The 14,319-nt window shown below is 51.6% G+C and overlaps 1 protein-coding gene across 8 annotated transcripts in view; it reads left to right on the forward strand.

Moving 5' to 3' along the window:
• The first annotated feature begins 4,953 nt into the window (after window positions 1-4,953).
• The window catches only part of STXBP5L (syntaxin binding protein 5L), a 340,555-nt gene continuing 331,189 nt past the window's right edge, over window positions 4,954-14,319 (forward strand). For 3 of the 8 annotated variants that reach the window (XM_073576992.1, XM_073576994.1, XM_073576997.1), the window contains exon 1: window positions 4,954-6,964. In XM_073576992.1, coding sequence (XP_073433093.1) covers window positions 6,782-6,964 — 183 coding nt within the window. In that variant the 5' untranslated portion in view covers window positions 4,954-6,781. The remainder of the gene's footprint in view (window positions 6,965-14,319) is intronic. The other 5 variants (XM_073576995.1, XM_073576999.1, XM_073576998.1 and 2 more) reach the window with 3 other exon arrangements.

The following is a 14,319-nucleotide window of genomic DNA, read 5'->3' on the forward strand; positions in this document are numbered from 1 at the left end:
AATAGTGTTCAGGCGCTGGCCGCCTTGGGACCAGGGGACGAGGTTCAGGCACTGGCAAGCCCCGGGACGAGGTTCAGGCACTGGCAAGCCCCGGGACGAGGTTCAGGCACTGGCAAGCCCCGGGACCAGGGGACTAGTTTCAGGCACTGGCCACACTAGGAACAGGGGACCTCACTACTCATGTGCAGTACACCTTACTGACTAATAATTCACTATGCTGCTTGGTGACTCCCTAGGGGAGAGGGAGCCTTATATACAACATACCTCCCAGTTATTGGCTGGGAGCCATCTTGCAGGTGTACTGCTTATGCTAAATGCCTTTCAACAACAAGCTGAGAGCAATTAGTAAAATGTGCTCACTGCCACATTAAGAACGGGGAAGCGCGGGCACGCGAGTACTAGGAGCGCCGCCCGACTGAGGCACGCACACACAGAAAGCAGGAAGCAACAGGAGGAACATGCCGGGAAACAACGCCGCGGGGCTGGGGAGTAAGCTGGCATCCCTGCATGGAGGGCGGAAGGGGACTCCATGCAGGGGCACTGGCAGCAGAGTTACATTAAAGGAGGTTTTCCACAAACTAAAGTTTTAATCATTAGATTTTGGAATAATAATAATTTCCACAATTGGATGTTTAAAAAAAATATTGTTTAGGCTCTGTGCCCACGTAGCGATTCTCATGCAGAATAAACCTGAGGAGAATCGCACACCCTGCTCCCGGGAAAACGCAGGCAGTTTTTGATGCGCTTTTTTAAGCGTTTGTCAAGCGTTTTTGCATGCGTTTTCCTAAGCGTCTTTGCCCATACAATTGATGGCATGCGGAATCGCCCGCGATTCCGAAAAATTAATGAACATGCTGCGCTTGTAACCGCTAAGTGATTCCGCAGCGGTTAAAAACGAACCATTGGCACAACATGTGCATTTTCCATTACAAATCCATGGAATGCTTTTAAGCGTTTCTGCAGCAGAAACGCTTGTCTAAAAGAGCTGCAGAAACGCTTGAAAAACGCTACGTGGGCACACAGCCTCAAAAAAAAACAGCAAATGTTTTACCTCACAGGAAGTATGGGCTGTGATCCCAGCTGTCATGTCTGTACACTCCACTGTGTCCTCCCATGTCCAGGAGATGTGGAATGATCAGACCATTTAAACACATCCAATTGTGAAATGTTTTATTATTACAAGATCTAATGATTAAAACAAACTTTTGTTCGTGGGACAACCCCTTTAAGGCCGGAAACCTTATCTGAACACAGAAATCTCCAAGGGTGCCCAAAGTTTTGCATTGGCCCATTTTCCTTTTTGTAATTTTTAAAAGAAAAAAAAAAAGAAATACATATATACTGCAGAAAATACAAAGGAAAGGAAATGTGTCACCTGTGACTCTAAGCCTTTTAGATCATTTCTGTAGAAAAAAGAAAAAGTCCATCAGCTCACCCATATTTGCTGTAGTTCCAAGTGCCTGATCCTGCACGGACTGGGCTGAGCAGCCTCGGAAGAGATAATCAGAAAACAGGCGAATTCCAGCAGGATCCACAGGAAATCTTGTTCACTTAAAAAGTAACTTTTATTACCATAAAATTATGAACAAATCTGATGTTCAATGCAAAAATAGCACTAGCAGCACAACACATGCAGCAGCATAATCCTGCGCGTTTCGACTCTAGGTCTTAGATTATTTCATCTTCAACTTGCTCAACTGTTCACAATAACAGTAATTCTGATCAGGGGTGCCCAGACTTTTACATGCCACTGTATACTTTATTCTGAAACGCTGCGGCATTTCAGAGACAGTGTAATATCAGCTGTGGACTGAGGTCATGCTGGAGACTAGTCAAGTTGGTGAGTCTGTGGGGGCCTCTCCCCATGAGTGACTCTTGCTATGTGCAGAGGGGAACACCTGTCAGTCATTGCCAGTGGAGGGGACAAGACGCCGGGGGCCAACCTATAGGTTTAGGACTGCAACAAAAATATCATAAACACACTAAATGCTAACACTAAAAACTGGAGCTCCCGGGAAAAGGAAAAAATCAGTCTTCACACAGCAGAGAAGCGTTATCGGACTCCATCCGGAGAACTACAGCCACCCAGAACTTGGAGAACAGCGGCCACACGGAGAACCGCCGCCACCTGGAACCTGGAGAACTGCAGCGACTCGCAGAACCGCAGCGACCTGGAACCCGAAGAACCGCAACCACCTGAAACTCAGAGAACCACGGCCACCCAGTACTCAGAGAACCACGGCCACCCGGAGCCAGGAAACTGCAGCCACTTGGAACCCGGAGATCCGCACCCACCCGGAGCCAGGAGAACCGCGGCCACCCGGAGCCAGGAGTAATCCGCGGCCACCCGGAGCCAGGAGAAATCCGCGGCCACCCGGAGCCAGGAGAAATCCGCGGCCACCCGGAGCCAGGAGAAATCCGTGGCCACCCGGAGCCAGGAGAAATCCGCGGCCACCCGGAGCCAGGAGAAATCCGCGGCCACCCGGAGCCAGGAGAAATCCGCGGCCACCCGGAGCCAGGAAACTGCAGCCACTTGGAACCCGGAGATCCGCACCCACCCGGAGCCAGGAGAACCGCGGCCACCCGGAGCCAGGAGAAATCCGCGGCCACCCGGAGCCAGGAGAAATCCGCGGCCACCCGGAGCCAGGAGAAATCCGCGGCCACCCGGAGTCAGGAGAAATCCGCGGCCACCCGGAGCCAGGAGAAATCCGCGGCCACCCGGAGCCAGGAAACTGCAGCCACTTGGAACCCGGAGATCTGCACCCACCCAGAGCCAGGAGAACCACGGCCACCCGGAGCCAGGAGAAATGCGCACCCACCCGGAGCCAGGAGAACCGCGGCCACCCGGAGCCAGGAGAAATCCGCGGCCACCCGGAGCCAGGAGAAATCCGCGGCCACCCGGAGCCAGGAGAAATCCACGCCCACCCGGAGCTCTGAGAACCGCGCTACATTTGCCGCACGGTTAACACTAAGAACGAGTAACACAATGGCGGACTTGCGCAGCTCGTAGAACTCTTCTCTGTTAGGCCTGTTTCACACTTCAGTTTTTTGTGTGTCAAAATCCGCCAAAATGGCGGAAAGAGGATCCGTTGCAAAACTGATGTGAACGTTTGTGACTGGACCGTTTTTTTGATGGATCCGATGAATGAAGAATTTTAAAGGAACCGTAGCCGAGAGAGAGAGAGAGAATTTTTCCGTCCACCAGAAATGATTTCGGTGTTAGGTTCCCGGCTGACTTCCTTCCTCCGGGCATGCGCACTATAAAAATGCGGATCCTGCAGGGAAAAAACGTTGCAGGGTCCGTCCGGACATGTCGGCGGACGCAAAAAATTTGGCGGATCCGCATAAAACGGATCCAACGGAGGCCGTCAAGATCCGCCGGTAATGCAACTCAATGGGAAAAAACGGATCCACCAAAAAAAATGGCCGATCCGTTTTTTTTTTTTAAAAGCGGCGGATTTTGACTGATGGACAAAAACGGAAGTGTGAAACAGGCCTAATACAGGACGTGATTTGACAAACAATTCCCACTGACAACGAGCGAGGAATGGCTGAGGGGACGGAGGCGCGGGCTGTGGACGCCGTGCCGGCCCTGGTGCACACTGTGGCGGAGTGCGTGATCCAGGGATACCGTGTGTGACTCCGCTATACACCGAGAAGAGAGCTGTCAGCCGCCTCAGACCCGCTGCTCCATGACAGCAGCCTCCACAGCTCTGCGCCGACCACCTCATACTAACCACCCACTGCTCCAGAAGCATGGCTTATATACCTCTTTCTAACCACGCCCTTCAGGTAGCGCGCAGACACACGCTCCTTATTCGCTGGCTGAGCTGTCAATCATTTACACGGCCGACCAATTATTGACTGCGAAAAAAAGCACCGCCTCTTTTTGCTGCAGCTGACGGAACACTATATGGGCGTGGCCGTCTTGGTAATCGCGGCAGAGTTTTATACTGATTGGTCAGTGACGAGTGGGCGTTTCCATTTAACCAACTAAACTACGTGGCTGGTGAGTAGAGTAGAAAGGGGCGTGGCAGCAGAAGTCACGTGTAGGGGCGTTACTGGGCGGAGCTAGCGTCAGTGTGTTTTGAATTATTTATTACCTCACGCGTCCCGCCTTTTTCCCGCCCTCCAGTTCCCGCCCATTCTCCTCAGCACCACGGACAGCGGCGGCGACAGCCGAGGCTCCGGACCGGGCTCCAGCGGCGGCCGCACCTGCTCAGCTCCAGCGCGGAGATCCGGAGAGAGTGAGCGGGCGGAGGAGGCTGCTGGCCGGAGCCCTCACCGCGGCTCCCTGTCATCCCCACCGTCCGGAGTGCGATCCCCGCAGTCGGAGGCAGCTGCGCCCTGACAGGAGGCAGGTGCGGAACCTGTGGAGGCTCCGGAGCCGCCCGTCCTGTCTGCAGGAGCCGGGGAGGAGACCCTGCGGAGGAGCCGAGGGAACCAACCGCCTGGGATCTGCTGGAGATCGGGGATCCGGCTCCAGGGGGATCAGGAGAGATCTGGGATCCGGCCACAGGGGGCCAGGAGAGATCAGGGATCCAGCTCCAGGGGGGTCAGGAGAGATCGGGGATCCAGCTCCAGGGGGATCAGGAGAGATCGGGGATCCAGCTCCAGGGGGATCAGGAGAGATCTGGGATCCGGCCCCAGGGGGATCAGGAGAGATCAGGGATCCAGCTCCAGGGGGATCAGGAGAGATCAGGGATCCGGCTCCAGGGGGATCAGGAGAGATCTGGGATCCGGCCCCAGGGGGGTCAGGAGAGATCAGGGATCCGGCTCCAGGGAGATCAGGAGAGATCTGGGATCCGGCCCCAGGGGGGTCAGGAGAGATCAGGGATCCGGCTCCAGGGGGGATCAGAAGAGATCTGGGATCCAGCTCCAGGGGGGTCAGGAGAGATCTGGGATACGGCTCCGGGGGGGGGGGGTTAGGAGAAATCTGAGGTCTGGCTCCAGGGGGGGCAGGACAGATCTGGGATCTGGCTCCAGGAGGGGCAGGAAAGATTGACCGATCCAGTCTGCACTAGAGTAGATTGGGAGATCTAGCATGGATTGTGACATCAGTCTGCTGTAAAGAAGCGATCTAGTCTTGGGATCTGTATAGATAGTGAGATTTTTGGCTGTTGTAAAGAAAGGATCTATATAGATTTCATATATATTGAGAGATCTGGTCTGTTGCAAAGAATGGATTTAGTCTGGGGGATCTATAAGGTCTAGTCTGGGTAGATCCAGATTACATTGTGAGCTCTGGCCTACTGTAAATAAGCAATTTAGTCCAAGGGGATTTCATAGGGTGTGAGATCTGATCTGGTCTGTTGTAAAGAAGGAATCTAGTCTGGGGGGGTTCAAGTATAGGTTGTGAGATCTTGTCTGTTATAGAGTACATGGGGCTCTAGTGGCTCTAGTATACAATGGGAAATCTAGTCTTTTGTAAAGAAGGAATCTAGTCTGATTTTGAGACTTATTGTACATAAAGGGATCTAATCTGTTGTAAAAAGAGTCAGGGTCTGGTGAATCTAGTTTACAATGGTATATCTGATCTTTCAAAAATAGATCTACCCAATTACATAACAGATTGGAGATCTAATATAAATTGAGGTATCTGGTTGATTTTAGAGATGTCTGGAGCTGCTGTTACAGATTGTAAGATCCTTATTTTTATAAAGTAGATTGGGGGATCTATTACAGATTGAGAGATGTAATCAATGGTGAGGAAGAGATTTTGTACGTCACACTTAAAGTTGGGGGATTTAGCAAAGATTTATAGACCTTATCTGTTTACAGGGGATTGGGGTGACCTGATCAGGCCTAGAGTGAGGGATTTGATCTGTTACACATCAGATTGAGGGATCTAGTACAAAATGAGAAATCTGGCCTTTTGTATGGTGGATTCGGGGATATAATTAACCTAAAATTAGGGATCTGGTCTGATGAGAAGAAAAGATCTGGTCTGTTACACATCAGATTTAGCAATCCATTATGTAGTAAGAGATCTGGTGGTCTATTGTAGAGTAGTTTAGGGGATCAGGCAAAATACTGAGTGATCTGGTGCTGGGATAGAGAGATTGAGGGCTCGGATCTGTTGATCTATAGTGGAAATAGGCAATCTAGTTTCTTATAAAGGATATTGGGGGTTCTGGTCTGTAGATGAGATTGGGGGATCTGATCTGTGGAGGACTTGGGGGATCTAGTACTGTTATTGGTGCCTGTACTGGAGTAGACTGTGCTGTCTCCACGGAGTTCAGGTCACGTGCACGCCTCGAGCAGAGGATCTGTAGTTCTGAGGGAAGGAATATATAGTTATTATAGTCCTGTACGGGGCGGTGATCTCTCCTCTAGTGATCTATCACAGGTGTGAGGTAGGGACTGACGGCATCAGACAGCCGGCAGTATCGGACATGTGTTGCAGCTGGTGGACGGGGCAGATATCTAGCCGTGAATTCTTCGTTTTGGGGACTGATCGATGGACATTATCCGGGACCTCTGCTAGAGAAGATCGGATCCAGCACTAATCCGGGAGCTCCTGGGATGTCGCCGTCATAAAGTTCCCTCTTGGTTTGGGCTTTATCATCTGGGGTCCGGATCATATGACTTCACCCTAGGACACTTACTTCTGGGTTCACCTCACAAATTCTTCTCCATGATGTCTCGTTATAATCTCACCTAGTCCATTATAGACACTGCTCCTCGTGCCTTCCCACATCATCTGGAATTTACTCCATTTATTTGGGGGATGAACATTGGGGCTCTCTGTGCTCCCCTGACCTCGTAGAGGTGTCCGAGGATGAAGACTATACGGAAGGTGTTGGACGGCTTAACTGCCTCTACGCCGGTTGGAGCAGGAGTCGGTGGTGGAACAGGTGGTGGCTGTGGAGTTTATCCATCTGGACAGCCGGGGACTGTGGTGTCTCCCCGAGAACCAGAAATCCAGGAGAGCCTTACCTCCGAGCAGTTCCAAGTGTGCAAGGTAATCTAACAGAGTCCCCCACAATGCAGGCCCGAGGGGGCATTGTGTGCAGTGCCGCAGGTGGAGCAGGCAGCAGAGCAGACCTCTCAGTATGAAGGTCTGTAGTGGTGGAGGGGGAGATGTTAAGGTTATGTCTGCTCTGATTCTAGGCTGGAGATAGGTGTGACGGGTCGTTATCAGGGCTGTGGAGTCAGAGTCGTGAAGTCGATGTAAAATGGACCAACAGCGACTCCTAAACTATATAATACATTGGATAAAGATAAAGGGGATTATGTCAGTTCACCCATAGCGGAGTCTGGAGCTCGGAAAATCCAGCAGTGCCGCAGGAAGAGCATATAATAGTTGAAAATCCTAAATCCACCTTCATACAAGAAAGATATATATCTTTGTATCATGTTAGCCAAGAATATTTAGAATTGAGAGTCCTCAGTGGTTGATACCCTTTAATGGCTAACTGAAAAGATGGTAACACATTGCAGCTTTCGAGACTACTCAGGTCTCTTCGAATGTGTCGCATGGATTTATGTCTTTTTACATCAAATAAGTGTGAAAGTTTTATTGCCCTCTGATTGGGGTCTGGTTCTGTGTTGTATGATGACCCCAGAAGGTATGAAGAGCAAATTCGCTCTTCAGACCTTCTGGGGTCATCACACTACACAGAACCAGACCCCAATCAGAGGGCAATAAAACGTTCACACTCCTTATCTATGAACTGGTCCAACATTTATGTCTATGCCTCTCCTATAATGACAATTCTGCCTCATATCACTTGTCTTATCTATTGCATTATTTCTGTGCTGTCTTGTGCATAAATATGTGATTCTTCAGATTTTGTATCAGTTAATGCCTGATGAAGAGACCTGAGGAGTCTCGAAAGCTGCAATGCTGGGGCAGCCCGTGCCTGTCGTGTTGCTGGGGCAGCCCGTGCCTGTCGTGTTGCTGGGGCAGCCCGTGCCTGTCGTGTTGCTGGGGCAGCCTGTGCCTGTCGTGTTGCTGGGGCAGCCCGTGCCAGTCGTGTTGCTGGGGCAGCCCGTGCCTGTCGTGTTGCTGGGGCAGCCCGTGCCTGTCGTGTTGCTGGCTCAGCCCGTGCCTGTCCTGTTGCTGGCTCAGCCCGTGCCTGTCGTGTTGCTGGCTCAGCCCGTGCCTGTAGTGTTGCTGGCTCAGCCCGTGCCTGTCGTGTTGCTGGCTCAGCCCGTGCCTGTCCTGTTGCTGGCTCAGCCCGTGCCTGTCCTGTTGCTGGCTCAGCCTGTGCCTGTCCTGTTGCTGGCTCAGCCCGTGCCTGTCCTGTTGCTGGCTCAGCCCGTGCCTGTCCTGTTGCTGGCTCAGCCCGTGCCTGTCCTGTTGCTGGCTCAGCCCGTGCCTGTCGTGTTGCTGGGGCAGCCCGTGCCTGTCCTGTTGCTGGCTCAGCCCGTGCCTGTCCTATTGCTGGCTCAGCCCGTGCCTGTCCTGTTGCTGGCTCAGCCCGTGCCTGTCCTGTTGCTGGCTCAGCCCGTGCCTGTCCTGTTGCTGGCTCAGCCCGTGCCTGTCCTGTTGCTGGCTCAGCCCGTGGCTGTCCTGTTGCTGGCTCAGCCCGTGCCTGTCCTGTTGCTGGCTCAGCCCGTGCCTGTCCTGTTGCTGGCTCAGCCCGTGCCTGTCCTGTTGCTGGCTCAGCCCGTGCCTGTCCTGTTGCTGGCTCAGCCCGTGCCTGTCCTGTTGCTGGCTCAGTCCGTGTCTGTCGTGTTTGATACAGAAATTAGTTGAGCCTTTAGTTGTGATGAATCTGTGCTGCACTTTATATCCATGCTCTGTAGTGACCAGTGCTGTGGAGTCCAGGAAATTGAGGAGTTAAAAAGCGGAGAAGCCAGCGCTGCCTATGGTCAGAACGCAATACATAAAGTGCATATGCACATATTGATTTCTATCTGTACTTTAAAATGAAAAATGACAAAAATCTTGGCACTCAATATGTGAAATATTCAGACACTTTTATTTTGTGCATCCAGACAGAAAGGTTTAAACGTTTTCGGTCCAGCATAGGACCTTCATCAGAAAAATCTCGTTTACTGAAACATACATACAAAAGAAGAACAAAAACAAGACGTTAATTGCTGTCCGCACCATCACAGAAATACATACTAACAAAAGACATGACAAAAATATATGTTCCAACTTCATCAAAAATTGAAAGGAGAGAGAGACGGCTCGTAGAGGTACTATCCAAGGGTGCTTTGCTGAGTCAGGCGATGGTAACTCCAAAGGTGCTGTGCTGGTCGTTAAGGAAGAGGGAGCCTATAAGTGAGTGTTGTTGAGCGTGGAAGGAACTACAACAGATAATTGCTCGTGATAGTATGGTGTGCCCTTGTGCGATATCTCATACATGTGCAATCTAGTGCTTCCAAGATGGCTAGGAATAGAAGTCACACCAATACCTGAAATAAATAAATCCTTGTATTGGTAGCCAAAAGAAGGACAAAGTAGAGAATCTAATAGCAAAATGGAGGTTCTAATTAAATAATGCAATAGATGTGACACAATGTATACCCACTGCTATCAGCGCTGCCTTCACTCCTTATTTTAGTGACCCTGGAGGTCCCTTTTCTGAAGCCCTACGCTGCACAGGTATATTTACCTTCCTTCAACCTATTCCCTGCCTCCCTCTTGTTTTGCACTGTTTGATAGGCCACTTATTTTACAGCTGCCTGTTCTAATTTTGGATGGCTCAGTCCACATATGCTTTCCAGACGCCAGCCATTTAACATTTTCACCGGCCATCCAGGTATTCCATCTTAGGCTAGTTTCACATTAGTGTTTACGGCCGCAGCGTCGGGCTGCGCACGGCTGCCGCTAAGCCCCGAACCCTGCCACGCCTCCGCCGGTAGCTCTGCCTACGGGCGCATGACGCTGCATGCGTCCCGCGTCCCCTATCTTTAGCACTGGGGACGCAGGCCGAGCGCAGGTATGCGTTTGGCGGCACATGCGTCCTTTTGACGCTGTGCCGACCAGTGCCAAACAGAACCTGCAGCAATTTGGTGCAGTCGATGCAGGGATACGTTCTCGCAGGATTACGACGTCGCGATGACGTCGCGCGAATGACCGCGAGACTTCGCGATCCCGCGAGAACGGACGTCATCGCTCGCAAAGGCTTACTGGGACCGGGAGTGTGGAGAGAGGCGGGAAGGCTGCGCGGGACGTCGGAAGGTGAGAATAACAATATTTTTTATTTTAAATTCTATTTTTTACAGGGATATGGTACCCAAAGCCCGGAGGACAGTCTCCTCTCCTCTGGACCGTGGGTACCATCCGCAAATGTTCTGCTTACTTTTCGCATGGTGGGCGTAGCCTGTGGGTGCGGGATCGCCGCGATTCCGCTAAATTAATGAGCATGCTACGTTTTTTACCGCGAAGCAATTCCGTCGCGGTAAAAACCGCAGCATTAGTACAGCATTGCGGAATCCCTTAGGAATGCATGGGATGCTTATTTTTCGCATTTTCACGGCAAAATCGCGCGGTTAAAACCGCCGCGGAAACACAAAAAAGACGCCACGTGTGAACTCAGCCTTATAGGCTCCCTCTTCCTTAATGACCAGCACAGCACCTTTGGAGTTACCATCGCCTGACTCAGCAAAGCACCCTTGGATAGTACCTCTACGAGCCGTCTCTCTCTCCTTTCAATTTTTGATGAAGTTGGAACATATATTTTTGTCATGTCTTTTGTTAGTATGTATTTCTGTGATGGTGCGGACAGCAATTAACGTCATGTTTTGGTTCTTCTTTTGTATGTATGTTTCAGTAAACGAGATTTTTCTGATGAAGGTCCTATGCTGGACCGAAAACGTTTAAACCTTTCTGTCTGGATGCACAAAATAAAAGTGTCTGAAAATTTCACATATTGAGTGCCAAGATTTTTGTCATTTTTGATTGATGGGTTAGATACCCGACTTGAGCACCAACAACCAAACTATTCCTGAGTGCCATGCTCTCTTTTTAGGCTTGCACTTTAAAATGAGACATTTAGCAAACAATTGATAAATTCTTTGAGCCACCCCGCCACGTCACAGAATTCTCATGTGGGGCAGTCCTACTCTACGTTTTTTATATTCGCTGTGCCATTACATCCTCCTAAATGTATTAAAAGCAAGACCATATTAAATGCAAAATGTACCTGAATCGTTTCTGAATCACTCCCATGGCGCCAGAAAGGGCGAGCGCAGATAAAGGACGACCAGGTCCGGACATGGACATGGACATTTCAGATCTAACCACCACACTTCCAAACCAGCAACCACAGATGAAGGGTGAAACAGGCCCAGCCACAGGCGCATAATCAAATAGAGCCTGGGGCAGGGTAGGGCTGCTGTATGTGTGTACAGCAGCCTAGATCAATCACAATAAAGACAGAAAGCATGGCATGCATAACCCAGTGCGCACAGTGTCAGCCTGTACCCATAATGTCACAGTGTCAGCCCGTACCTATAATGTTGTAGGTCAGCCTGTACCCATAATGTCACAGTGTCAGCCCATACCCATAATGTCAGTGTCAGTCTGTACCCATATTGTCAGTGTCAGCCTGTATCCATAATGTCAGTGTCAGTCTGTACCCATAATGTCAGTGTCAGCCTGTATCCATAATGTCAGTGTCAGTCTGTACCCATAATGTCACAGTGTCAGCCCATACCCATAATGTCAGTGTCAGTCTGTACCCATAATGTCAGTGTCAGCCTGTACCCTTAATGTCACAGTGTCAGCCTGTACCCATAATGTTGTAGGGTCAGCCCTTACCCATAATGTTGTAGAGTCAGCTTGCACCCATGTTGTTGTAGGGTCAGCCCGCACCCATGATGTTGTAGCGTCAGCCCGCACCCATAACTTAGGGTTAGCCCGCACGCATGATGTTATAGGGTTAGCCCATACCCCTAATGTTGTAGGGTTAGCCCGCACCCATAATGTTGTAGGGTCAGCCTGCATCCAAAACGTTGTAGGGTTAGCCTGCACACATGATGTTGTAGGGTTAGCCCGCACCCATGATGTAGGGTCAGCCTGCACCCATGATGTTGTACGGTTAGCCCATACCCATAATGTTGTAGGGTCAGCCTGCACCCATAACGTTGTAGGGTCAGCCCGCACCCATAACGTTGTAGGGTCAGCCCGCACCCATAACGTATTAGGGTCAGCCCGCACCCATAACGTTGTAGGGTTAGCGCGCATCCATAACGTAGGGTTAGCCCACACCCATAACGTTGTAGGGTCAGCCCGCACCCATGATGTTGTAGGGTCAGCCCGCACCCATGATGTTGTAGGGTCAGCCCGCACCCATGATGTTGTAGGTTCAGCCCGCACCCATGATGTTGTAGGTTCAGCCCGCACCCATAACATTGTAGGGTTAGCACGCACCCATGATGTTGTAGGGTCAGCCCGCACCCATGATGTTGTAGGGTCAGCCCGCACCCATGATGTTGTAGGGTCAGCCCGCACCCATGATGTTGTAGGTTCAGCCCGCACCCATGATGTTGTAGGGTCAGCCCGCACCCATGATGTTGTAGGGTCAGCCCGCACCCATGATGTTGTAGGGTCAGCCCGCACCCATGATGTTGTAGGTTCAGCCCGCACCCATGATGTTGTAGGGTCAGCCCGCACCCATGATGTTGTAGGGTCAGCCCGCACCCATGATTGTAGGTTCAGCCCGCACCCATAACATTGTAGGGTTAGCACGCACACATGATGTTGTAGGGTCAACCCGCACCCATGATGTTGTAGGGTCAGCCCGTAGTCATGATGTTGTAGGGTCAGCCCGCACCCATTATGTTGTAGGGTCAGCCCGCACACTTGATGTTGTAGGTTCAGCCCGCACCCATAACATTGTAGGGTTAGCACGCACACATTATGTTGTAGGGTCAGCCCGCACCCATAACGTAGGCTCAGCCCGCACCCATGATGTTGTAGGGTCAGCCCGCACCCATGATGTTGTAGGGTCAGCCCGCACCCATGATGTTGTAGGTTCAGCCCGCACCCATAACATTGTAGGGTTAGCACGCACACATGATGTTGTAGGGTCAACCCGCACCCATGATGTTGTAGGGTCAACCCGCGCCCATGATGTTGTAGGGTCAGCCCGCACCCATGATGTAGGGTCAGCCCGCACCCATGATGTTGTAGGGTCAGCCCGCACTCATGATGTTGTAGGGTCAGCCTGCACCCATGATGTTGTAGGGTCAGCCTGCACCCATGATGTTGTAGGGTCAGCCCGCACCCATGATGTTGTAGGGTTAGCCTGCACCCATGATGTTGTAGGGTCAGCCTGCACCCATGATGTTATAGGGTCAGCCTGCACCCATGATGTTGTAGGTTCAGCCCGCACCCATAACATTGTAGGGTTAGCACGCACACATGATGTTGTAGGGTCAACCCGCACCCATGATGTTGTAGGGTCAACCCGCACCCATGATGTTGTAGGGTCAGCCCGCACCCATGATGTTGTAGGGTCTGCCCGCACTCATGATGTTGTAGGGTCAACCCGCACCCATGATGTAGGGTTAGCCTGCACCCATGATGTTGTAGGGTCAGCCTGCACCCATGATGTAGGGTCAGCCTGCACCCATGATGTTGTAGGGTCAGCCCGCACCCATGATGTTGTAGGGTCAGCCTGCACCCATGATGTTGTAGGGTCAACCCGCACCCATGATGTTGTAGGGTCAACCCGCACCCATGATGTTGTAGGGTCAGCCCGCACCCATGATGTTGTAGGGTCTGCCCGCACTCATGATGTTGTAGGGTCAACCCGCACCCATGATGTAGGGTTAGCCTGCACCCATGATGTTGTAGGGTCAGCCTGCACCCATGATGTAGGGTCAGCCTGCACCCATGATGTTGTAGGGTCAGCCTGCACCCATGATGTTGTAGGGTCAGCCCGCACCCATGATGTTGTAGGGTCAGCCTGCTCCCATGATGTAGGGTCAGCCTGCTCCCATGATGTAGGGTCAGCCCGCACCCATGATGTTGTAGGGTCAGCCTGCACCCATGATGTTGTAGGGTCAGCCTGCACCGATGATGTAGGGTCAGCCCGCACCCATGATGAAGGGTTAGCCTGCACCCATGATGTAGGGTTAGCCTGCACCCATGATGTTGTAGGGTCAGCCTGCACCCATGATGTTGTAGGGTCAGCCTGCACCCATGATGTTGTAGGGTCAGCCTGCACCCATGATGTTGTAGGGTCAGCCTGCACCCATGATGTTGTAGGGTCAGCCTGCACCCATGATGTTGTAGGGTCAGCCTGCACCCATGATGTTGTAGGGTCAGCCTGCACCCATGATGTTGTAGGGTTAGCCTGCACCCATGATGTTGTAGGGTCAGCCCGCACCCATGATGTTGTAGGGTCAGCC

This window comes from Dendrobates tinctorius, unplaced genomic scaffold, assembly GCF_039654945.1.
Source record: "Dendrobates tinctorius isolate UK_male_01 unplaced genomic scaffold, ASM3965494v1 ptg000054l, whole genome shotgun sequence".
NCBI lineage: Eukaryota > Metazoa > Chordata > Amphibia > Anura > Dendrobatidae > Dendrobates > Dendrobates tinctorius.